Raw genomic sequence first — 26,560 nt, 5'->3', positions numbered from 1 at the left:
TTGTATTGATAAATATTGCTGCATTGTTGGAAATACAAACACAAGCATTTTGCTGCACCTGTGATAACATCTGAAAAACTGTGTACACAACCAATACACTTTTATTTGATTGTACTGTACCTATGATCAGGGGTATAATCATTAGTCAAAACAGTTGCAAAACGTTTCGTTTTCCAACTAAAACGAGAGTTTCTATTTTACAAATTCGGGTAGGTCACTCCCCGTTTCGTTTGCTTCCGTTTAAGAAACGTTTGCAACAGAATCGGCGCAATGAATTCGCCCCAGGTATGGTGTTGTGCATACTGCTACCACTAGGTGGAACTACTACACTGGTGTTGGGTTGAACACGTTGGCTCTTGACAGTGCAGCATCCATCCAACCTGCATGAAGTTCTGGAAAAGGTAGTAATCGATTAAATGCATGGCAAACTCCTATTATCAATAAAGTGGGCCTAGATTTGGCCTGGGCCACATCTGCATGACGATAGATTTTGGGGCAAGTGAACCAGGACTACTGTTTATTCAGTTAAAACGATTCGATATAATCATATCAATATGATCCGTAAACATATTTGTTTTCTAAGAGGACATGTAGCAAAAATGATCATTTTTTTTCATGTAGGCCTAGCCAAGGGACACAGACAGTAACGTTAATAAGTGGCCGTGGTCAAGAGGGAACGTTTGTGAAGTTGTGTCTGTAAGGGGACGCCGGTCGGTGCTATCTGGGATCGTTGGGACGTCCCCCCAAGGAGGGCCTAGTAGTCACAAAAATAGATGGTAGTTGGTTAAATTGTGATTTTAATGAATGGAGCGAATTTGGAGCGGCCGTTTTTTTTTCCCGTCAGCGTGAAGCGGTAGGAAACGACAATGGATCGATGAGCGCTCAACTCCGTTCACACACTCTGGTACAGGTTCGGGTTATGGACGTCCCAAGAATTCCAGATTGCAATGAAAAAGGGACGCCTGCGCTCTGACTACTACACTGAAAACGTATCACTCAACTCCAGCTTGAACCCCATCCCCGGCCCGTTTACAGCATGGAAAGGAAAGGTAATCTGCTTAAAGAATAAGGATGATAAATGAACAGTATCGGTGAACGCGCACATAAATGATCCAACAAGCCGAGGCCGTTGATTTTGGACATATGACTGTTATTGAAGGAATTGTCAAGGCCGTGGATTTTGTTGTTGTGTGGAACTAGACAATAGCGAACCACGCGTTGTAGCTAGCTAGCATGAGCTGTAAAGCTAGTTAGCTAACGGCACTAGTTAGCGGTGCAGATTTTCCCAGCTGCACAATCCCGATATTATTTGATAAACATTTATTAAACTCGTTTGTGCAACTGAATAAACGAAACCCACGTGTGGGAAACGCCTGTATTTTGTAGCTAGCTAACTTAACTAAGTCTGGCCATTTCAGCAGCTAACACCTGCTCGCTAGCTATCTTAGCAGCTAACGTTATCTGGCTAGGTAACGTTAGTTCCATATTGCAACTTTGTGCGCATATACTTTAGCCCTCCTTATCACTGTGTAACACTATGGTGTCTACGTTATAACTAGCGACCGATATTCTAATTAACTAGCTAACGTTAGCTACCGGGTTGTGTATCAAACTAACGTTAATACGTACTGTTATGGAAGTGAAAGGTCTGCCAAATGAAACGATGGTAACGTTATTTTGTCATCTGCCCCGTGACAGTTCTTGCACTCCAGGCGAGGAAGAAAAGGACAAAGACGAAAAAACCCGGCAAAAAGTGAGTACCTAGTAACTTTTTTTTAAATTAGTTAGTAATTTGGACTGTCGAGAGAGCGCTCCTCTGCATGACCTAATTGACTGGGCAGCACGTGCAGTCGTACGCTGCCGTTAACATTAGATCCAGGTTATCAGTTAGATATGTCTGATTGGAATCTTTCTGTTTGTATTTGGTTTTCATTATGCCACAATCCTAATTTCGCATTCCTTATCCTGGTTTGTGTGGTTGACTCATTCACTGAACTGACATGTGAAGTGAAAGTTGCCCTGATGCCATTGTTGTGTCCAGGGCTGAATCTCAATCGTGTAAATGGGGTTCCTCCCCTCCTTCACTACCTCAGGGTTTAATGGAGAAGGAACATGTGCTGTTACTACTCGTGAATGAATGACTGAACAAATAAATGAAAGGACATTTGACATTATTCCTGTTGACAGTGGTGCTCCTATGACAGTATGGTCCATTTTATGCTTTCACTGTGTGTGTGTGTGTGTGTGTGTGTGTGTGTGTGTGTGTGTGTGTGTGTGTGTGTGGAGCACACAAACACTGACACTCACACACACACACACACACTCATCTGCTGCTCTCATGTTTTGGGCTGTAAGTGCTAACATAGCACTGCTATGCTAACATAGCAGTGCTCGTAGGGCCGAATGCCTGTAGGGTTGTTGCATGTATACTGACTGAGGGAGATAGATTGTGTCTGCCCTGCAGGAATCATTAGATATAGTGCTTGGAGTATCACACGTCGGAAGGGAATTTTGTGGTCCTAGATGAGGACGGGCAAGGTTATTTAAATATCCGAATGGACATTAGTATTTGATTACTTTTGAGTACATTTTTTTTACACAAAATCATAATGATTTCAGGGCATGTAAAATGATACCTAGGCTAAATATAAGCCTTGCACAACCATAAGTCCCACTAATACTTTTATAAAAATAGTCAAGGTGCTACACAAGATTTTTTGCATTGCAATTTCAGAAAATGCCGACCATATACAGTGCATTAGGAAAGTATTCAGACCCCTTCACTTTTTCCACATTTTGTTACAGTACAGCCTTATTCTAAAACTGATAAAATGTTTTTCCTCATCAATATACTGGACAATGAAAGAAAGTGGATTTGAAAACCAATATGGAAGTCTTTACTGAAAAATGACATCCGGATATGGTCTGATTTTGGCTAGGCTACTTTGAAGCAAGCTAAGACTTGCCTCATAATACGTAGTAAAACGTTAAGGTTTCAAATTAAGTATATGTTTTCAAAATGCATACTGCCTCCAGCTCATTGCAAAGTGAAGCCTGCCTTCTGTTGCCTATGCATTTGAATGGTGAATGGGAAGCGCACTTCAATTACCAGTTGAGAAATAAAAATAGTTGCTCTTTTTAATCGTGGTCATCAAAACTGTTTTATCACACAATTACATTTAGAATTGTTGCGCGATGATTGGGCTAATAAAAGCAGGTTTCACTCCAGCAGCAACGAAAGAGCTGTTTGAGGAGCTGTAGCATCAGCTCTCGTGCTGTCTGACAGATTTCCTGCTCAAAGGCTGAAAATGCTGTGTAAGACCAGAACGAATATACACGTGCCAATTTAATTCCACAAAATTATGCAAATTAACCGAATAGACCGATAAGCATGACTGGTCAAATGAATTACATTGACTGCGGTGGTAGGCTTGATTACCAACAACGACGAGACGGCCTACAGGGAGGAGGTGAGGGCCCTCGGAGTGTGGTGTCAGGAAAATAAACTCACACCCAACGTCAACAAAACAATGGAGATGATCGTGGACTTATGGAAACAGCAGAGGGAACACCCCCCTATCCACATCGACGGGACAGTAGTGGAGAAGGTGGAAAGTTTAAGTTCCTCAGCGTACACATCACAGACAAACTGAAATGGTCCACCCATACAGACAGTGTGGTGAAGAAGATGCAACAGCGCCTCTTCAACCTCAGGAGGCTGAAGAAATTTGTCTTGTCACCAAAAACACTCAAACTTTTACAGATGCACAATCGAGAGCATCCTGTCGGGCTGTATCACCGCCTGGTATGGCAACCGCTCCACCCACAACCGCAAGGCTCTCCAGAGGGTAGTGAGGTCTGCACAACCCATCACCGGGGGCAAACTACCTGCACTCCAGGACACCTACACCACCCGATGTCACAGGAAGGCCAAAAAGATCATCAAGGACAACAACCACCGAGCCACCACCTGTTCACCCCGCTATCATCCAGAAGGCGAGGTCATTACAGGTGCATCAAAGCTGAGACCAAGAGACTGAAAAACAGCTTCTATTGAGTGGCTGCTGCCAACATACAGACTCAAATCTCTTGCCACTTTAATAATTGGATGTAATAAATGAATTGCTCATCCATATATTTGCTCATCAGATTTGCTCATCCATATATTTCTATGTACATATTCTTATTCATTCCTTTACACTTGTGTGTGTATAAGGTAGTTGTTGTGAAATTGTTAGATTACTTGTTAGATATTACTGCACGGTCGGAACTAGAAGCACAAGCATTTCGCTATACTCGCATTAACATCTGCTAACCGTGTGTGTGTGACCAATAACATTTGATTTGACTGGTATTTCCATCAATGAATAGGCACAAAAGCATTATTTCGCAATGGGATTTTATTTCTTCTCCTGGACAATTGGCCTGGTTGCAATTTTGTTTGTCGGTGTTTAAATTACCGGCTAAAGGAAACCCAGACACACACACATCTCCAGTCCTCCGGCTCTGTCTCTGGTTGTCCTAAAATGGCCTAACAATGCCAGTCTCAATCTACACAACACCGGGGAAGAATTTTCCAGTTTTTGTATTCCGCTGCAGCGCTCTCACGCACTTTCCTTCCATTCTCCTGTCTCACAGTCCTGCTCTCTTCTCTCCTTCTTCTTTTACTTCCTCTTTCTCTCTCGCCTCAGTAGCTCACTAGCATTAGTTGCGCAGTGTGTTCAGTTCTGGTGTGGTACAGAGGAGAGCTGGGGAGCGGTGTTGCGAGCGAGCCCCAGATCAGAGCACCGTTCCTGGGTTAGCCTCGCCGAGCCTTCCCCTGCCTCTGGGCCATGTGGCTTCTCGACTGGATTGTTTCTCTCAACACCGCCGTTGTCAAGCGGGCCACCGGCCTAAGGTGCCCGTGAGTGGCAGATCGGATGCTGTGTGTGTGTGTGGGGCTCAACATTAAGGTTTGTCTGCTTGTCCGGGCAAGTAGAAAAAATTAATTGATCAGACAAACAGAATATAGATTTCAGTCGTCCTTATGAACAAGTAAAAAAAATCTCTATCCAATCAGATTTGGATCAGGCAGTGCATGGTTGACATTGAGTAAATTGCCTATATTCCTAAAGCCTACTTCAATAAATGTTATATTTACACAAAGCAAGAGAACAATGTAGACCGAGCTAAGAATTTCACCAAAGCAGTGCAAAATATATATATATTTTTTTCTCTCTCAATGTCAGATGATCTAGGCCAATAGACACTCATGTGTCTTATTGTTAAAGAAGGCCAAATGTTCAATGTTCTCTCCACTTGGTATGAATGTGATGTCCCTATTAAGCCACTCCTTCAGTTTCATGCATGCTAGATTTCTTTTGCCGCGCGCTATTTCATGATCAAACGATGAATGAATCGAACGGTGTTCTCGGCTACCTCAGTTAAGTTGTTTTTGAATAACCCAAAAACATGGGAGGCCTAAGGTAATAGTGAGAACGATTTGAAAAAACAATAGTAGGATGTACAAATCCAATGATACATTTCAACAAACCTTACAGTTGAGCAAAGCATTTTTAAGACAGAAGGGGAAAAATCCCTCCTTGTCATTGCGCACCAAAAGACCGAAGCCTAATCATACCAACTGAAATTTCATTAAAGCATGAAGACAAATTCCAATAGTGTTTATTCCAATAGTGTTTATTGTCCTAAAGTTACAGCTTTTAAATTGGAATTCATTATGAAAGTAGGAGTCTATTCTATTCTCATTCACAGATGTATTTCTAATGACATTTTAGGCCACAATGAGTAAGGCGCAAACGATCCTCAGGTGGTCAAATCTAATGAGTCAAAAGAACTTATGCTACAGCTGAGGAAAACTTATGAAAGAAATGATGCATATTGCCATATTATTCTAGCAATGTGCAACCTACCTACAACACATATAGTAGCCTAGGTCTAATAACAGAGGAGGATGAGGTAAAAAAAAAAAAAAGCAAATCAGTTTATTTATCCAGTTGTGAGGACAGCAGATTTGCTCTGCAGCCCATGATGATTTACAACCCATCACAGACACACAGCCAGCAAGGCTTGTTGACTGTCACTCACTCCATCTGTGCGCTTCGGCACACACAGATAGCCAGATAGGGTTAGGCTACTACACATCTCTTTCGTGTCAAACAGCTCCACCAGAGTGGAATGGGCTATTTGAAAAGATCTGGCTCCACTAAATATATTTTGTCAATGTCATGATTCCTCTCGTCTCCTCTTTCGAGCCAAATGCGTAGCAGTCTTCCATTTTTTTTTGTCTTTTAAAAACTGTTTGGGGATGGCTGCTAGGGGGCGATAACATTGTCAATGAGCAAGCTCCCTATTGGCCGAAGGTGTTAGACCACAAGTGGCTTAAGCTTTTGGACAAGTAAAAAATCTGTCTGGTCAAAAAAGTGAATGTAAATCCCTGATCTGTGTGTGTGTGTGTGTGTGCAGCACACCTGACTTATTGGTGGCTCGACCCATTTTTTTACTACGCAGCAGATGTTGACTGACATCACTCCACTGGGCACCTGATTAGGTGAGAATGACGAGTTTAGGAGGAGTGGTGAGTGCATGGTGTATTACATGTGTACATGAGGTGTATGCAGAATTGTGTGTATGGAGACATGTGAGTAGGGTTGCAAAATGTAGTGAAAGTTCCTGCAAGCTACTGACACAGGCTAGTATATTCACGAATTTGGGGTGGGAAAGAATCTCCTGGTGATATCCACGTTAGAGCTCTGCTACCCGAGACGGACGGGCCCCGACATATGGGTTAGGGTCGGGTAGGGCCTGTTTTAAGACGGGAGAGATTATTTCACAGAAAATAATGTCCCTTGAGTTTTGTCGCAGTCTAGTGTGACAAAAAAGTAGCTAACGGCTAACTGTTCTCGTGTGTCTTTGTTGAGCAGAGCAGCCCAAGCAGAGCCGTTGCTATGGATACTCAGACTGAGCTGCCAAGAGCAGAGCTCATGCTGCGTGCGCTTCATGCAGGGAGAAAGTGACAGACAGAGAGGACCCGCTAATGGATTTACTAATGGAGTAAGTTATTTTGGGCCGGGCCTTCATTTTGGCAGACGCAATCAGTTCTGGGTAAAGTAGGGCCTGAACGTTGCGGCTTGGCCTCGGGCTTAAAATGAATGCCAACAAATAGGGAAATTACGTCTGTTAGTGTATCTTGCTAACCTTATCTAGCTAGCTAATGTTATCTGTTGCTGATTAAAAAAACTAAAAACATTTAACTACATCGTTCTCAAAATATTAGCCAGCTGGTTAATAGTTCTGGAGCTGGGTTTGTCATTCACATAATAAGGAAAACGTTGCCACAGATGTAAATCGGTTTCTTTGACTTCGTTATCTCCAAAGTTTTGGCAACTTCCACCAGAGACATGCACTTTTTCTACATTGTAATGGACATGGTGCAATCTTTTTGTAGGTAGGCTACTGGGAGGCTGGGGTACAGCAAAGCCAAGTCAGCCCTTGCTCATGGTTCTCACAGGGGCTGCACCAATCAAAGCAGTAAAGCGGTCAAAACCATTCATCTTGGGTTGACGGGGGGAGCAGGGTATGCAAGTGTAACCGATGTGAAATGGCTAGCTAGTTAGCGGGGTGCGCGCTAATAGCGTTTCAATCGGTGACGTCACTCACTCTGAGACCTTGAAGTAGTTGTTCCCCTTGCTCTGCAAGGGCCACGGCTTTTGTGGAGCGATGAGTAACGATGCTTCGAGGGTGGCTGTTGTCAATGTGTGCAGAGGGTCCCTGGTTCGAGCCCAGGTAGGGGCGAGGAGAGGGACGGAAGCTATACTGTTAGTCATACAATGCAATTATACCAGTTGTAAAATTGTCATTTTTTTTCCATACAGATTAGCAAAAAAAGATATAGAAAATGTATAAACTATCCAACAGATTGTTAATTTTCTGCTAAAAAAAGAGGGGAGGATAAAGCATAAATTTGCGACCCTTTTTTAATTTGCTCCATGGTTACGGCAAAAAGCTGTTTGGCTCAGTCATGACTCGAAGAGGAACAACTTCGCAGGAGTTTGATTTAATAAACAATGCCATGCTGGTGGGTGGTAAGGTTCAAATAAAACCTAGCCATGAAGCGAAACAGGCAAAAAATTATTTCCACGTCAACACATAGACAAAGCATTGATGCAGGCAGGTTGGATTTGTCACTTCAAGCCCAAATATATCATGCTTTGAATAAAACAATGACTTATTGACTTAAATCGTTGTGCAGCATCATGGGTAAGCTCTGGCCATCGTCCTTCAGCTCTACTGCTGCGAATGTTCAAAACTTTCATTAAAAAAAAAAAAAAAAAAAAAGATTCTGTATAAATTCATTGTTTTACCATGAAGTCGCGCGGTGGGAGAGATGCATATTTTTTTGACTTGACATTTTTGGTGAAAATATTAGCTCTGTCTACATTGTTCTCTTGCATTCTGTTTTATAACATATCAATTAAAATAGGTTATGCAGACTATAGCGAAGAAATAGGCCACTTGCCGTGGGCTGCCCGGTCAGCTCTACTGCGTAGTGTCTGTCACATCACAGTGTCGTCACCATCGACAATGGAGGTCAGTCATCTTCGATATCTGATGCTATTGAAATATCGCCCAACCCTAGTGTATGTGTCAGATTGATGTCTCAGCGTCCCTGGCTATAGCCCCTGGTGACTGTATCCTGCTGCTCTGTTCTCATTTAAGCAAGCCTTTATTGGCCCATCCTAGGGCCCTATAAAATCTGCGTTGCGGAGAACCCGGACCGAATCACGGAATCCAGACATTATAAACGGAATTCAACAATATTCAAAAATGTATTGAACAGTAGGAAATCAACTAAATGTATTGAATTTAGGATTTCCTTAATTTGCCCAAAGGTTAGACTTTAATAAAATGCATCAGTGATTCATATTTTCCTGGGACTTTTTGAAAGGAAACAGGAATGCCCCTGTGTGTGTGTGTGTGAGAGAGAGAGATGCGGGGGTACGTCTACACAGAAATAAAGCCGGTATGATGCGTTTTGCATCATTAAATGGGTGAATCTTTCCTTGGCTGAATGATATCATGATTATTTGCATCAATTCAGAGGCAATTTCTTTCGCAAACTACAATAACATGAGCGCTACAGAAACATCAGCAAGCAGTAGATATGTGCTATTTCTATGGTTCCCATTCTGAAGTTTGGTTTTTGCGTCTTTTAAGTATGGTTTTGTACACCAGCTTCAAACGGCTTTAAAATACAATGTTTTTTGTTATTGAAAAGATATTTCACAGTGGTTTAGATGGTACAATGATTCTCCACAATGTGTCTTTTGTCACAAACTGAATTTAGGCAATTATTACAATTTTAGCAACCAGGAAATGGAGTAGCGATTTCTGCATAGTGCACCTTTAATAATAATAATAATGGATAAGGAAAATAAATTCTAGACCTGATTTCACCAAATGTTTTATGTTTTCTATTGAATTATACATATTCTCTTACAGAAAGTGAATAGATCAATTGATAGTGACAGAGTCACATTGGACATTGCTTGGGAAGTAATCTGATACAATTTCTTTGTCATGGAGACAAACCAATGTGCATCAGTCGCGTCTTCCTCTAGCATTTTACCTCTAATTTCTAGCCTAAAGCACTGTGGATTTATTTGTAATTTTAGATAGGTAAAACAAGTGTTTATTGTACCGAAAGTTCTTTATTTATATACACTACCGGTCAAAAGTTTTAGAACACCTACTCATTCAAGTGTTTTTCTTTTTTTTTTTAAATGTTCTACATTGTAGAATAATAGTGAAGACATCAAAACTATGAAATAACACATATGGAATCATGTAGTAACCAAAAAAGTGTAAAACAAAATATATTTTATATTTGAGATTCTTCAAATAGCCACCCTTTGCCTTGATGACAGCTTTGCACACTCTTGGCGTTGGGTCATTGTCCTGTTGAAAAACAAATGATAGTCCCACTAAGTGCAAACCAGATGCGATGGCGTATTGCTGCAGAATGCTGTGGTAGCCATGCTGGTTAACCTGTTTAGGATGGGGGGCAGTATTTTCACGGCCGGATAAAAAACGTACCGGATTTAATCTGGTTATTACTCCTGCCCAGAAACTAGAATATGCATATCATTGTTTGATTTGGATAGAAAACACCCTAAAGTTTCTAAAACTGTTTGAATGGTGTCTGTGAGTATAACAGAACTCATATGGCAGGCCAAAACCTGAGGAGATTCTATACAGGAAGTGCCCTCTCTGACCATTTCTTGGCCTTCTATAGCCTCTTTATCGAAAATACAGGATCTCTGCTGTAACGTGACATTTTCTAAGATTCCCATAGGCTCTCAGAAGGCGCCAGAACGTTGAATGATGACTCTGCAGTCCCTGGCTGAAAAACAGTAGCGCATTTGGATAGTGGTCGATCTGAGAACAATGAAACGGGCGCTCGCGCGTGTACGTGAAGAGTCTTTACAACGAAAGCAAAACATTACATTATGTCAGCAGAGTACCCAGCCAGAAATAATCAGACACCCATTTTTCAAGCTAGCATATAATGTCACAAAAACCAAAACCACAGCTAAATGCAGCACTAACCTTTGATGATCTTCATCAGATGACACTCCTAGGACATTATGTTATACAATACATGCATGTTTTGTTCAATCAAGTTCATATTTATATCAAAAACCAGCTTTTTACATTAGCATGTGACTAGCATTCCCGCCGAACACTTCTGGTGAATTTACTAAATTACTCACGATAAACGTTCATAAAAAACATAACAATTATAGATACAGAACTCCTTTATGCAATCGCGGTGTCCGATTTTAAAATAGCTTTTCGGTGAAAGCACATTTTGCAATATTCTGAGTAGATAGCCCGGCCATCACAGGCTAGCTATTTTGACACCCACCAAGTTTGGTACTCACCAAACTCAGATTTACTATAAGAAAAATTGGATTACCTTTGCTGTTCTTCGTCAGAATGCACTCCCAGGACTTCTACTTCAATAACAAATGTTGGTTTGGTTCAAAATAATCCATAGATATATCCAAATAGCGGCGTTTTGTTCATGCGTTCAAGACACTATCCGAAGGGTAAAGAAGGGTGATGCGCGTTTCGTGACAATTTTTTTTGAAATATTCCATTACCGTACTTCGAAGCATGTCAACCGCTGTTTTAAAATCAATTTTTATGCGATTTTTCTCGTAAAAAAGCGATAATATTCCGACCGGGAGTCGTTGTTTTCGTTCAAAGACTGAAAATGTAAACATGGAGTCGTCTCGTGCACGCCCGCCCCAGTCTCATTGTTCTCAGATCGACCACTTACCAAATGCGCTACTGTTTTTCAGCCATGGCCTGCAAAGTCATCATTCAACGTTCTGGCGCCTTCTGAGAGCCTATGGGAGCGTTAGAAAATGTCACGTTACAGCAGAGATCCCCTGTTTTGGATAGAGATGGCAAAGAAGGCCAAGAAATGGTCAGAGAGGGCGCTTTCTGTTTGGAATCTTCTGAGGTTTTGGCCTGCCAAATGACTTCTGTTATACTCACAGACACCATTCAAACAGTTTTAGAAACTTTAGGGTGTTTTCTATCCAAATCAAACAATTATATGCATATTCTAGTTACTGGGCAGGAGTAGTAACCAGATTAAATCGGGTATGTTTTTTATCCGGCCGTGCAAATACTGCCCCCTATCCCCAACAGGTTAACCCTGTTGCCCAAAACTAGTGGAATTTGTAGTTTGCCTTCAAAATAAAAGTATGGCATAATAACAGTGACGCAAATGAATACAAATAGTAGAATGTATGCCATACATTTTATTTTGAAAGCTAACCGCAAAGTCCACTATTGTGGCTAATGCTTATTGTGGCTAGCTTCACATAGATGGGTCCGACCACCATTAATCAAATTAGAACTGTCTTATAAATTAAGGTTATTTTAGATGACACCTAGCTATATAGTTAGCTAGCTATATAGTTAGCTAGCTAGCTATAGCTACTGAAACAGATTGTCGTTTTGCTATGTTTTTGGGGAAGAACATTGTTTGCATCCATGAGCTAGCTAGCTTTTTTTAGGACCAGCACTGTAGGTGCGCGAGACAACTTTACCAGCATCATAGCATACGTATCGATGAATCGTTGTTACATATGAAATACGAGTAATAGTGTAATCAATGTGTAATAACTATGTAAAAAATGTATTAAAGAGTTAAATTATTATGTGACGTACAGTCATTTCAGGTTCCTGATTGGTAGACAAGCTTATTTGACACGTCAAGTAGTGTTATTTGACGTGTATCTTTTTTGACACGCAAAGACCCAAACAGCGTTCCATAGAAATCCTGGTTGAGAATGAAACGACTGAACAATGAAACAGCACAGCAAGTAAGTGAAAGAAATACGTTTTGATTATGTTTTACTGGTAATGAGGACATACGTAAGTGCCAACAAAATAACTTTTTGGTGTGTGTGTGTGTGTGTGTGTGTGTGTAACCTGGCAAGTCGGTTAACCTCTATGGGCTAGGTGGGACGCTAGCGTCCCCCCCGTGGTGCACTCCATCAACAGCAGGTGCATTTCAAGAGCGGCAAATTTGAATCCAAATAAATGTCAAAATTCAAATTTTTCAAACATACAACTATTTTACACCCTTTGAAAGATAAACATCTCCTTAATCTAACCACGTTTTACGATTTCAAAAAGGTTTTACGGCGAAAGCATACATTTAGAGTATGTTAGGACAGTACATTTACAAGAGTTGTGTGTAATGTTTTGTCAATTCAAAGACAGGGTCACCAAAACCATAAAACCAGCTAAAATGATGCACTAACCTTTTACAATCTCCATCAGATGACACTCCTAGGACATTATGTTAGACAATGCATGCATTTTTAGTTCTATCAAGTTCATATTTATATCCAATAACCGGCAGTCAAGTCAGCATCACAAATTAAATAATTAAAATTAGAAAACATTGGTAAAATATTATATTGTCATTTAAAGAATTATAGATTTACATCTCTTGAACGCAATCAACTTGCCAGATTTAAAAATAACCTTACTGGGAAATCACACTTTGCAATAATCTGAGCACTGCGCCCAGAAAAATACGCGTTGCGATACAGACTAGTCGTCATGTTGGGGAGATCTAAAATCGAAAATACTATGTAAATAATCCATTACCTTTGATTCTCTTCATCAGATGTCACTTCCAGGTATCACAGGTCCATAACGAATGTAGTTTTGTTCAAAAAAGCTCATCATTTATGTCCAAAAATCTCCGTCTTGTTAGCACATGATCTAAGCCCGCCGGACTTCACTTCATGAACGAGGGGAAAAAATATATTTACGTTCGTTCAAAAATGTCAAACGTTGTATAGCATAAATCATTAGGGCCTTTTTTAACCAGAACATGAATAATATTCAAGGTGGACGAATGCATACTCTTTTATAACGTATTGGAACGAGGGTAGCCAACATGAACTCGCGCGCCAGGTGTCTAATGGGCCATCATCGTTCCATGGCTCTTGTTCGGTCAGATCTCCCTCCAGAAGACTCAAAACACTTTGTAAAGGCTGGTGACATCTAGTGGAAGCAATAGGAAGTGCCAAAATATTCCTCAGCCCTTGTGTTTTTCAATGGCATAGGTTTAAAGGTAATACAACACATCAGGTATCCACTTCCTGTCAGAAAATGTCTCAGGGTTTTGCCTGCCAAATGAGTTCTGTTATACTCACAGACACCATTCAAACAGTTTTAGAAACTTTAGAGTGTTTTCTATCCATATATAATAAGTATATGCATATTCTAGTTACTGGGTAGGATTAGTAACCAGATTAAATCGGGTACTTATTTTTTATCCAGCTGTGCAAATACTGCCCCCTAGCCCTAACAGGTTAAGAACAAATTCTTATTTACAATGACAGCCTACCCCGGACAAACCTGGACTATGCTGGTCCAATTGTGCACCGCCCTATAGGACTCCCAATCACGGCCGGATGTGATACAGCCTGGATTCGAACCAGGGACTGAAGTGATGCCTCTTGCACTGAGATGCAGTGCCTTAGACTGCTACGTGTGTGTGTGTGTGTGTTAAATATTTAACTGTACTGGAATGCTTAAAAGGCCGCAATTTTTTTTCCCGTATCGTTTTTTTTTTGTTGCAAGGAAAATAGTGGATATCGGTATTGGCCAAAAATATTATCGAGGGCAATGGACTTTATGTTACTGTAGTGTTTTTTTCTAACACACTGTAATTCTCTGCAACATTTTCATCCTTGATCTCGCTCTGTCTGCATAGCCGTTGTTCCTGCTCTTTATGTAACCCATTTCTTCCTGCAGTGAGTCTGTGTGTGTTGGACTGCAGAGAGCCCCCCAGCAGTGAGACTGAGTTAGTTAGGACATGAGGAGAAGGGGCGGTAGGGGGTGGGGAAGGAGCACTGCAGACTGTATGTGTGTGTGCAGATAGGTTACAGAACTACTGTTGTAAAATGACTGTTTTGTCCGACTGCCTCACTGATTGACACTCCCCTGACTGGCTGATTTGTCTCTCACTGACTGACTAACTAGCTGATTGTGAGTGGACTAGGCAGACGTAGGAAATTAAGAAAAGGCCTCCTCTTAGTCTAGTTGGCAAGTCACGTTCTGGTGTTTTTCCTGCCTGAAGTTAAAGGTCCAATGTAGCTGTTTTTACAATTAAGTAACATACTGTGATTGTTTCTTTTCGACAATTTAAATTGAAAACAAAAATGGCTTCTTTAGCTTTACGTAATTTCTTAAGCAAGAAGTATGCTAGGACTGTCTGGGAGTTGTCTGTGTGAGGAGGGGAAATCTGAAAACTTGCTGTTATTGGCAGAAAGGTTTGGAACTCTCTCTTATTGGTGTATTAACTAATTTACCACCTGGTGATGTCACCAGGCAGGCTACAACTCCATCCCATCAAAGCAGGCTGAAATTTCAAGCTGTCTTTTCAAACGACTCTTACACTAAAAGGGCATTATCATTTTCATAATTTCACACTTATTCCAACTTCATAGTGTGGAAATACTTTTGGTCATGTAGTGTATGTGGACACCTGCTCGTCGAACATCTCATTCCAAAATCATGGGCATTAATATGGAGTAGGTCCTTCCTTTGCTGCTATAACAGCCTCCACTCTTCTGGGAAGGCTTTCCACTAGATGTTGTAACATTGCTGTGGGGACTTGCTTCCATTCAGCCTCGAGCCTTTGTGAGGTTGGGCACTGATGTTGGGCAATTAGGCCTGGCTCGCAGTCAATGTTCCAGTTCATCCCAAAGGTGTTTGATGGGTTGAGGTCAGGGCCTGTGCAGGCCAGTCTATTTCTTCCACACCAATCTCGGCAAACCATTTCTGTATGGACCTCGGTTCGTGCATGGGGGCATTGTCATGCTGAAACAGGAAAGGGCCTTCCACAAAGTTGGAAGCACAGAATCATCTAAAATGTCATTGTATGCTGTAGCATTAAGATTTATGTTCAGTGGAACTAAGGGAGCATGTAAAACAGGCCCAGACCATTATTCCTCCTCCACCAAACTTTACAGTTGGCGCTATACATATACAGCATTCTCCTAGCATCCGCCAAACCCAGATTTGTCCGTTGTACTGCCAGATGGTGAAGTGTGACTCAATCCATTCCAGCCGACACTTGGCATTGCCCATGGTGATCTTAGGCTTGTGTGCAGCTACTCAGCCATGTAAACCCATTTCATGAAGCTCCCGATGAACAGCTATTGTGGTGACATTGCTTCCAGAGGGAGTTTGGAACTCGATAGTGAGTGTCGCAACCGTGGACAGATACATTTTACATGCTTGAGCACCCGGTGGTCCCTTTCTGTGAGCTTGTGTGGCCTACCACTTCGCGGCTGAGCTGTTGTTGCTCCTAGATGTTTTCACTTCACAACAGCACTCAGTTGACCGGGGCAGCTCTAGCAGGGCAGACATTTTATGAACAGACTTGTTGGAAAGGTGGTATCCTATGATGGTGCCACATTGAAAGTCACTGAGCTCTTCAGTAAGGCCATTCTACTGACTATGTTTGTCTCTGGAAATTGCATAGCTGTGTGCTCGATTTTATACACCTATCAGCAACGGGTGTGTTGCCAAATCCACTACTATTGTGTTTATACAGTGCATTCGGAAAGTATTCAGAACCCAATTATGACAAAGTGAAAACAGGTTTTTCAAAATCTGAGCAAATTTATTAAAAAGATTAACAGAAATCTTATTTCCTTAAGTATTCAGACCCTTTGCTATGAGACTGAGCTGAGGTGCATCCTGTTTCCATTGATCATCCCTGAGATGTTTCTACAACTTGATTGGAGTCCACCAGTGAATAATTCAATTGACTGGACATGATTTGGAAAGGCACACACCTGTCCAAATAAGGTCCACCGTGCATGTCAGAGCAAAAACCAATGAGGTCGACGGAATTGTCTGTAGAGCTCCGAGACAGGATTGTGTCGAGGAACAGATCTTGGTAAGGGTACCCAAAAATGTCTGCTGCATTAAAAGTCCCCAAGAGCACAGTGGCCTCCATTCTTAAATGGAAAAAGTTTGGAACCACCAAGACTCTTCCTAGAGCTGGCAGCCCGGCCAAACTGCTCAATCGGGGGAGATGGGCCTTGGTCAGGGAGGTGACCAAGAACCCGATAGTCACTCTGACAGAGTCACTCTGACAGAGTCACTCTGACAGAGTCACTCTGACAGAGTCACTCTCTGACAGAGTCACTCTCTGACAGAGTCACTCTCTGACAGAGTCACTCTCTGACAGAGTCACTCTCTGACAGAGTCACTCTCTGACAGAGTCACTCTCTGACAGAGTCACTCTCTGACAGAGTCACTCTGTGGAGATGAGAGAACCTTCCAGAAGGACAACCATCTCTGCAGCACTCCACCAATAAGGCCTTTTATGGTAGAGTGGTGAGCCGAAAGCCACTCCGCAGTAAAAGGCACATGACAGCCTGCTTGGAGTTTGCCCAAAGGAATTAGATTCTCTGGTCTGAAAAACCAAGATTGAACTCTTTGGCCTGAATGCCAAGCGTCACGTCTGGAGGAAACCTGGCTCCATCCCTACGGTGAAGCATGGTGGTGGCGACTTCATGCTGTTGGGGTGTTTTTCAGCAGCAGGGAATGAAAGACTAGTCAGGATTGAGGGAAAGATGAACGGAGCAAAGTACAGAGAGATCCTTGATGAAAACCTTCTCCAGAGTGCTCAGGACCTCAGACTGGGGCAAAGGTTCACCTTCCAACAGGACAGCAACCCAAAGCACACAGCCAAGGCAACGCAGGAGTGGCTTCGGAACAAGTCTCTGGCCTAGCCAGACTCCGTACTTAAAAGTTTTTGAACGTCTCTGGAGAGACCTGAGAATGGCTGTGCAGCTCCCCATCCAACCTGACAGAGCTTGAGAGGATCTGCAGAGAAGAATGGGATAAACTCTCCAAATACAGGTGTGCCAAGCTTGTAGCGTCATACCCAAGTTGAATTGAGGCTGTAATCACTGCCAAAGGTGCTTCAAGAAAGTACAGAATAAAGGATCCGAATACTTATGTAAATGTGATATTTCATTTATTAAAAAAAGAAATGTCTGTGCTAAATGGAGTTCGAGACGTCAGGAAATCATATGAATAGACCCCAATAACGTTAGTCTATTATTCAGAGGGGTTAAACGCGGAATACACATTTCAGTTGAAGGCATTGTACAACTGACTAGGTAACCCCCCTTTTCCCTTTCTTATTATGAGGGTTTTGAAATATGAGGTGTTTTAAATCCCATTTGACTACCTGCCTTTTTAGCTTGGCCTTCAATCAATGAGGACTTTGCTTTGTTATTTGATTCATCTCTTTTTATTAAATGAAATGTCACATTTACGTAAGTATTTTCTTAAAACAAAAATGAAGTGTTTTTTGTTAAATGCACTTAAAACAAAGTTTGAATCGATGACATGACGAGTCGTATGAATGTGAACTACAAGGTTATAGACCTGTTTTGGAATAGAGTGCCTGTGTATTGTTTTTATCATGACTTCTCAGTTCAGAGTTTTTACTGATCATTAAAGATGTTAGGGGGTATTATGTGTAGATCAGTGACACAATCTCAATTTAATCCATTTTTAAATTCAGGCTGTAAAAGAACACAATGTGTAAAAAGGGGTACTTTCTGAAGGCACTTTATATCCATGACAATATATGAAAAGAGTCATTTCTTGATTGCATTTGACAGTGTGTTGTGCCCTTATAGCCATTCCTTTACACATGAATCAATCGGGTCTTTTCTTTATGCTTCGGGTCCACAGTCCGCACACAGCTTCATACCTTTGTGCGATTGTAGTCTGTCACCGTCTCTGGTTTCTTTCTTTTGGTCACAGCCGATGGCAACAGTGGGATGCATGGTGCTGAGGATGAAAACACTTACATTACTCTGTCTGTTGCTCAAGTCATTGCTAACAGCCATCTGAGTAAAATAAAAGCAAATATATCACGGTCAAATACCATTTTTGTTTAGCCTAGGTTCTTGGAGACTATGCTGTACATGTTTTGAGGTGACAGGACAGTGTTCAGTGTGTGCAGATTTACCCCTGGCTCCATAGTAACAGTAATAAGTGGGGAAACATTGAGAGCCACACGGTAATGTAGAGTAATGGGCTGAGTAATTTATGAATTAACTCTCTTTCACTTTACATAAAGAGAGGGAGATGCACATGGACACAGAGACAGACAGCCACGTTGTGCAGCATTGCTAAGAGTAGTGAACACAGAGTGAATATGGCACAGGTGCAGATTGTGATGCATTGTAATGATAATGAGAGAAGGAAGCAGAGGGAGGGAAAGAGAAGAAAGACTGGATGAGAGGGGGGAGGTTGTTTTGGTCTGAGGTGGAGGAAGTGTAATCATTCTTCACCTGCAATGCAGTGCTGGGCTGAGTCAGCCAATCGTAGCCGAGCAGAGAGGGGAGGAGGTTGGGCCAGGCGCTGACGACAGCCAAGGAGAGTTCTCGGTCAGAGAAAGGGTGAGAGTGAATGAGCGGGGGAGAGAGGGTGGGAGAGAGGGGCAGTAACAGCAGTGTCTAGCTCCTTTGCCTGAGACTGCAGCGAGACTGGGGCTCACAGATTTCCCCTCTTCATTCTTATCCTCCTCTCCTTCTCTGCACTGCTCTCTCCCGTTCTCTTCCTCCCTTTGTACTTTTCCCCTACGTTTTCTGGACTCTGTTCATCTCCACGCTGATCCCATCTCCTCCTCCTTCACTCATCTCCTCATCCTGTCGTATTGTGGTGTATGGAGTGAGGATCTCCGGTCCCGCCTGCACCCATCCTCTCTACACTTCCCTCCATGGGCATCCGAGCATCCTGCAGGTAAGAGCAGGGGGAGAGGAGGTGTGTGTGTGTGTGTCTCAGGATCTCTGCACTTGCATGTCCTTGAAGTACCCCTGATATGTGCGCCTGCCTGCGTGTGTGTGTGTGTGTGAGCTGTAACAGCTGGACAGCTGCAGTGGTCCTGAGGATTTGAGGAAGCAGAAAAGACACTTCAGTGATATTTAGGGAGAAGAGTCTGACTGAAAACACTGGTCTTTCTGCCTAACTGAGAATTCAACAGTGGTCAGGGAGGTCTGCGAGTCTATTCTGTCTCTAATGTTTGACCCTGGTCAGGGTATTAGATTAGCAAAGTAGTGACCGAAGGAGAAGAGGGTTAATGGAGAAAGGAAGTGTGTGTGTGTGTGTCAGGACGTGACATTAACTTTCTTTAGCCACGTGTCCTTTTGGACAAGTGGGACAGATTGATTTACTTGTCAAAGAAATATATAAAATGGTCTAACACCATTTTACATCATTGTATAATATAATGCATTACTATTTGCATTACTATTTTTTGACTATAGAAAATCTGAGAAAATGTAGGCTACACTCTGCCTATTAGCTTCTTTGCATACAAACAAATACTTTGTCTTTATAAAATGAATAGAATTGGCATAATAAAGCAATCCCCATAAAAAAAAAAATGGGTCAGTTTAAGATAGAAACATTGCACCTGTGGTGAAAGGTGAGGAGTTAGAGCGGTGTTTGACAGACCATAAGACCAAAATCGTCTGTAGTGTCCGACCGATTTGGCCTGCAAACATTTTTGACCCTTCTATGGAAAGGCGATTCTCACGAACACGTTTATGTCTGTTGTTTTGCTCTAGGAAGTATATATGGAAACTGTTTAGTGACACAAATAAGCGGTTAAATACATTTGTGTGTGTGGACAACCCTTCAAGTTAGTGGATTTGGCTATTTCAGCCACACCCGTTGCTGACCGGTATATAAAGTCGAACACACCGCCATGCAATCTCCATAGACAAACATTGGCAGTTGAATGGCCATATTGAAGACCTCACAGAAAGGGGACCGCTGAAGCGTGTAGGGCGTAAAAATCTTCTGTCCTCTGCAACGCTCACACTGCCTCTGGAAGCAACGTCAGCACAACAACTGTTCATCTGGAGCTTCATGAAATGGGTTTCCTTGACCAAGCCTGAGATCACCATGCGCAATGCCAAGTATCGGCTGGAGTGGTGTAAAGCTCACCGCCCTTGATCTCTGGAGCAGTGGAAACGCCTTCTCTGGAGTGATGAATTACGCTTCACCATATGGCGGTCCGACGGACAAATCTGGGTTTGGTGGATTCCAGGTGAACGCTACCGGACTCGGTGTGTAGTGCCAACTGTAAAGTTTGGTGGATGAGGAATAATGGTCTGGGGCTGTTTTTCATGGTTTGGGCTAGGCCCTTTAATTCCAGTGAAGGGAAATCTTAATGCTAAAGCATACAATGACGTTCTAGATTATCATGCGTTTTCAACTTTGTGCAACCGTTTGGGGAAGGCCCTTTCCTGTTTCAGCATGACAATGCCCCTGCGCACAAAGCGAGGTCCATACAGAAATGGTTTGTCGAGATCGGTGTGGAAGAACTTGACTGGCCTGCACAGAGCCCTGACCTCAACCCCATTGAACACCTTTGGGATTCATTGAAACGCGGACTGCGAGCCAGGCATAATCGCCCAACATCATTGCCCGACTTCACTAATGCTCTCGTGGCTAATGCTGTGGGGACTTGCTTCCAATGTTCCAACATCTAGTGGAAAGCCTTCCCAGAAGAGTGGAGGCTGTTATAGCAGCAAAGGAGGGACCTACTCCATATTAATGCCCATGATTTTGGAATGTTCGATGAGCAGGTGTCCACATACCTTTGGTCATATAGGGTAAGTTTCCTGATCTTTCTTATCTCTCAGATATAGGACAGACACTTCAGAACGAACTTCCTTTTTTGGGGGGGGGGGTGACAACTATCTGTTGTACCTTGTAGTGACTCTGTTATTCAATGTGTTTGTATGGGCTAATAGCAGTAAGGCCAAATACAATTTTTCATCAATTAATATAGATTTTCAAATAAAAAAATAAAATGTATTTGATACTTCAAGGGGTCTTTTTTAAAATTTCAAATCAAATAGCTAAATGATCCTCTGTATGACCTTAAAACAATTCCATATAGCTTAGTAGAAACCCCTCTCCCGGCTTAGACAGGGCTTTGGCTGTAATGGGTTAAAGTCTGGCTACATTTTCTGGTTACTGCCTCGTGTCAGCATCGGTTTGAACACGAGGCTGTAGCCAATATGCATATCACCTATAATTTGACATGTTGGCTTTTTATTTATGTCGATGAAAAAATAGATTTGAATATTGTTCCAATGTTGGCCTCTTCTGATCGAAGTCATTGATATTGTGATTACATTTTTTGTAATATATATTTCTTCTCCATTCAGACAACTTAAATCTATATTCTTCTTGTCTGATTTATATATATATTTTTTTTTAACTTGTCTCGGACAAGAGGACAAACATTAATGTCGAGCCGTAATGTCGAATGTGTGCATTTGTGTCAGGAATGAAGGCAACAGCAGCTGTGACGGTTGCTCATCAATGGAGACGGGAAAATGTCGGTGACATCTTCTACACGTCCTTCCCTTTCATAATTGTCTGGCACCCTCTCTCGATCCACCTCATTCTCCGCCGCTCTCTCCCCACTAGGGTTGTGAACTTTTAAACGACATGGGGATTGTTAACGTTGAGACAATCCCTAAAAAAATATGTCTTTTTTTTTTACCAAATTAAAATCTGTGTAGTTATCACACAACTACCACTAAAAGGAACTGATCATCATAAAGGGAACATTTTCATTTGTTAGGCATTTTAACGCAACACTATGACGTTAGTAGGAGGAGATGTGCATCTTTGAAATGATTTGCCGTGGATATAAAGCACTCCGCGTTAACAGTTGGGAGAATGTCAGACGGTGAGACGGAAGCGACTGCAGCCAAGTCCTCTAAGGCAATATTTTGAGAAGTTAAATGAGGTGGTGGTTAAATAAATGCACACCTTGTAAGGTGGATTTAATTTACAGTGACTATGTGAGAATGTTGCTTGTTTATTCCTGGTTTGGTGTGGAGGATGATGGATCCCTGTAGCCTACAGCTGTTGTGGATGAGGACCTTGGCTCTTTCTCTGTTAATCTTTCCTTGATTCCTTGTATCCCCTTCACCTCCTTTTCAAAACGCTATGAGATGGGAATCAAGGAACGGATGAATTTGTAGTCCCTGAGGTTCAGAATAGTGTCGCTATAGTTGATCCCAGTCAGCTGACATGGGTTGGTGGGTTTGTGGTCTGTGTGTGTGTGTGTGTGTGTGTGCGCGCGCTCGAAGAAGGAAACGGGGAGAGAGCAAGTCAATACTAATTTTGATCCACAATCCAGTTTTCCTCAGTGGACTTCCAGTGTTGAACAGAAAAACACCAGACAGTGTCTTAGTCTAAAAAAAATGGGACGTGCTGCTCTGTTTTTCACCCTCTGATTACCCCATGGCAAACATCAGCCTCTCAAGCTGACTGGAGAACTTGCACACACGCTGTGGCGTAGATATAAAATGAATTATAGTTCTATGGGCTGAGGTCCCATGCGTCTGAAGGCGGAAGTACACTACACAATTTTTGACCCAGTCTATAGGCTCTAACCAGAGAACTAATCACATTTTAACTATTCGGTCAAGCCAAATCGTATTGAACGTGTAACGATATATAGTAAATGCAGCTGGTGGCACAATCAGGTCAGAATCATGCTATATTTTTCTGGGCAGGTTTGCACGTTTCCCTTCCAAGACGATTCGATACGTCGAGATACAGTGCATTCGGAAAGTATTCAGACCCATTGACTTTTTCCACATTTGTTGCGTTACAGCCTTATTCTAAAATGGATTAAATACATTTTTTCCCACATCAATCTACACACAATACTCCATAATGACAAAGAGAAAACGGGTTTAAACATAAATAAATCAAATCACATTTTGTCACATGCGCCAACAAAATGCTTGCTTACAAGCCCTTAACCAACCATGCGGTTTTAATACCTTATTTACTTAAGTATTCAGACCCTGCGCTATGAGAATCGAAATTGAGTTCAGGTGCATCCTGTTCCCATTGATCATCCTTGATGTTTTGTACAACTTGGAGTCCACCTGTGGTAAATTAAATTGATTGGACATGATTTGGAAAAGCACACAGCTGTCTATATAAGGTCCACATCAGAGCAAAAACCAACCCAAGAGGTTGAAGGAATTGTCAGTAGAGCTCCCAGACAGGATTGTGTCGAGTCACAGATCTGTAGAAAGGTACCAAAAAATGTCTGCAGCATTGAAGGTTCCCAAGAACACAGTGGCCTCCATAATTCTTAAATGGAAGAAGTTTGGAACCACCAAGACTCTTCCTAGAGCTGGCCGCCCGGCCAAAACTGCGCAATCAGGGGAGAAGGGCCTTGGTCAAGGAGGTAACCAAGAACTCGATGGTCACTCTGACAGAGCTCCAGAGTTCTTCTGTGGAGATGGGAGAACCTTCCGGAAGGACAACCATCTCTGCAGCACTCCAACAATCAGGCCTTTATGGTAGAGTGGCCAAATGGAAGCCACTCCCCAGTAAAAGGCACTTGACAGCCTGCTTGGAGTTCGCCAAAAGGCACTTAAAGGACTCAGACCATGAGAAACAAGATTCTCTGCACTGATGAAATGAAGATTGAACTCTTTGGCCTGAATGCGAAGCGTCACATCTGGAGGAAACATCCCTACGGTGAAACATGGTGGTGGCAGTATCCTGCTGTGGGGTAGTTTTTCAGCGGCAGCGACTGGGAGTCTAGTCGGGATCGAGGGATAGGTGAACGGAGCAAAGTACAGAGAGATCCTTGATGAAAACCTGCTCCAGAGTATTCAGAACCTCAGACTGGGGCAAAAGTTCACCTTCCAACAGGACAACGACCCAAAGCACAAAGCCAAGACAACGCAGGAGTGGCTTTGGGACAAGTCTCAATGTCTGAGTGGCCTAGCCAGACCCTGGACTTGAACCGTTCGAATATCTCTGGAGAGACCTGAAAATAACTGTGCAGCGTTGCTCCCTATCCAACCTGACGGAACTTGAGAGGATCTGCAGAGAAGAATGGGAGAATCCCCCCAAATTCAGGTGTGCCAAGATTGTAGCGTCATACCTAAGAAGACTCGAGGCTGTAATCGCTGCCAAAGGTGCTTCAACAAAGGACTAAGTAAAGGGTCTGAGTACTTATGTTAATGATATTTCCTTTTTATATATACACATACATTTGACCAAAATGTATAAAAACCTGTTTTTGCTTTGTCATTGGGATGTTCTGTATGGATTGATCAATTTTAGAACAAGGCTGTAAAGTAATAAAATGTGGAAAAAGTTACTTTTCACTGACAATCCCAACTCAACAATAATCTGTCCAAAACTGCGTGCGCTGCCTTTCCTTCCAACTGTAGGCAATGCGATTTAAAACAAGCCACTACTTTTTTGCCTTCAAGAGGTGACCATTGCATCCAACATTGTAATAACACCTCGGTTGGTCAAGATGGTCAACCCCGCCTATTCTCTTGTTGTATTCCATTACAAGCTATTCCATTACAATAAAAGTTCCTAACAAGTTTAAAAACTCCAAAACCTCGCTCTCTCGCCAATGAACTCTTGCTTTCTTGCCTGACAAACTAACTACAGAGTTTGCCAATGTTAGCTGATTAGTTAAGAAGCTGGGACAGTTTCCAAATGAATTGCATCGGTTGAAACATGACAAAACAAGCAACTTGTTAGCTGGCTATGTAAACAAATATCCAACTCATCATCAAATGAATTTATAAAGCCCTTCTTACATCAGCTGATATCTCAAAGTGCTGTACAGAAACCCAGCCTAAAACCCCAAACAGCAAGCAATGCAGGTGTGGAAGCACGGTGGCTATGAGCTCCACTGCACGGGCATCTACCCTACACAGCTAAGCTGTAAAATAATGTGAAAACGAGGCAATGTATAGCCTATGCATTTCTGCACATAGCAAACATGACAAACCATAATTTATGCCAAACAGATAAACACAAATTACTCTAGCCTTGATTTCAGTGGTTAGAAGTCGAAGATGACGCCATACTGGATGGCCGCCGTTTTGCAAGCTCCGACCCAACATTGCTATTTTGTTGTTTATTTCACTCTATTTTCACAATATATCCGTTGTTTCTTTTGAACATCAGATCGGCAGTTACTTACCCGAATTCCGGCTTCTACTCCTCATCTTCCCTGGGCTCTAATTCTGACCGATTCTTTTGGGGCTGGCCAAGCGGAAATGCCGACGTTACAGAGGCAAGCGATGGGGATAATGATGAGATTAATGCGAAGGGAAAACTGGCCACCTCTTCCCTCCATTCTACTGGCTAATGTACAGTCACTTGATAATAAGAGGAATGACCTCCGATCCAGGATTTGCTACCAACGGGGGGGGGACTGCAATATTCTTTGCTTTTCAGAAACATTGCTCTCGGACAAGATACCCCCCACGGCTATCCAACTAGATGGGTGGACAGTACAATGGAGTCAGGGAAATTAAAGGGGGGGGGGGGTGTTTGCCTCTTCATCTACACCAACCGGTGTGCTAATTCTGTTATTCTGTCTTGGAATACCTGATGGTCAAATGTCGACCCTTCTATCTCCCGAGGGAGTTTTCAACTGTTATTGTGACTGCTGTATACTTTTACCTCAGGACAATAAAAATAGCAAGCTGGCGCTTAACAAATTGTACAAGGCTATAAACAAGCAGGAAACCCTACATGTGGAGGCTGCTTTTCCGGTTGCACACGATTTTAAGACACATGATGCCCAACTTCAATCAACACGTCTCCAACGCCACTAAGGGCGATAAAGTCCTAGACCACTGCTATTCTACCCTCAAGCATGCATACAAGACCTTCCCTCGTCCGCCATTTGGCAAATCAGATCATGACTACGTACTCATGCTTCCTGTTTACAAGCAGAAGCTGAAACAGGAAGTACCTGCAATTTTCTATGTTGAGAAATGGTCACCAGAATCAGAGGGTATTACAGGACTGCTTTGCTAGCTCTGATTTAGAATATGTTTAGAGACTCCACCAATAACATTGACGAGCTAACCACCTCCGTCAG

At 42.3% G+C, this 26,560-nt stretch overlaps 1 protein-coding gene across 2 annotated transcripts in view; it reads left to right on the top strand.

The window, feature by feature from the left end:
* Window positions 1-789: 789 nt before the first annotated feature.
* Window positions 790-26,560, top strand: part of LOC106582688 (SRSF protein kinase 1) — a 59,125-nt gene continuing 33,354 nt past the window's right edge. The window contains exons 1-2 of one of the 2 annotated variants that reach the window (XM_014165989.3): window positions 790-1,049; window positions 1,699-1,753. In XM_014165989.3, coding sequence (XP_014021464.2) covers window positions 1,037-1,049; window positions 1,699-1,753 — 68 coding nt within the window. In that variant the 5' untranslated portion in view covers window positions 790-1,036. Of the gene's footprint in view, window positions 1,050-1,698; window positions 1,754-19,268; window positions 19,384-26,560 lie in introns of those variants that run through there. The other variant, XM_045705812.2, reaches the window with a different exon arrangement.

This window comes from Salmo salar, chromosome 22, assembly GCF_965601325.2.
Source record: "Salmo salar chromosome 22, fSalSal1, whole genome shotgun sequence".
Lineage (NCBI taxonomy): Eukaryota > Metazoa > Chordata > Actinopteri > Salmoniformes > Salmonidae > Salmo > Salmo salar.
The sequence above is the reverse complement of the archived record's forward strand: the minus strand, read 5'-3'. Positions and strand labels throughout refer to the sequence as shown.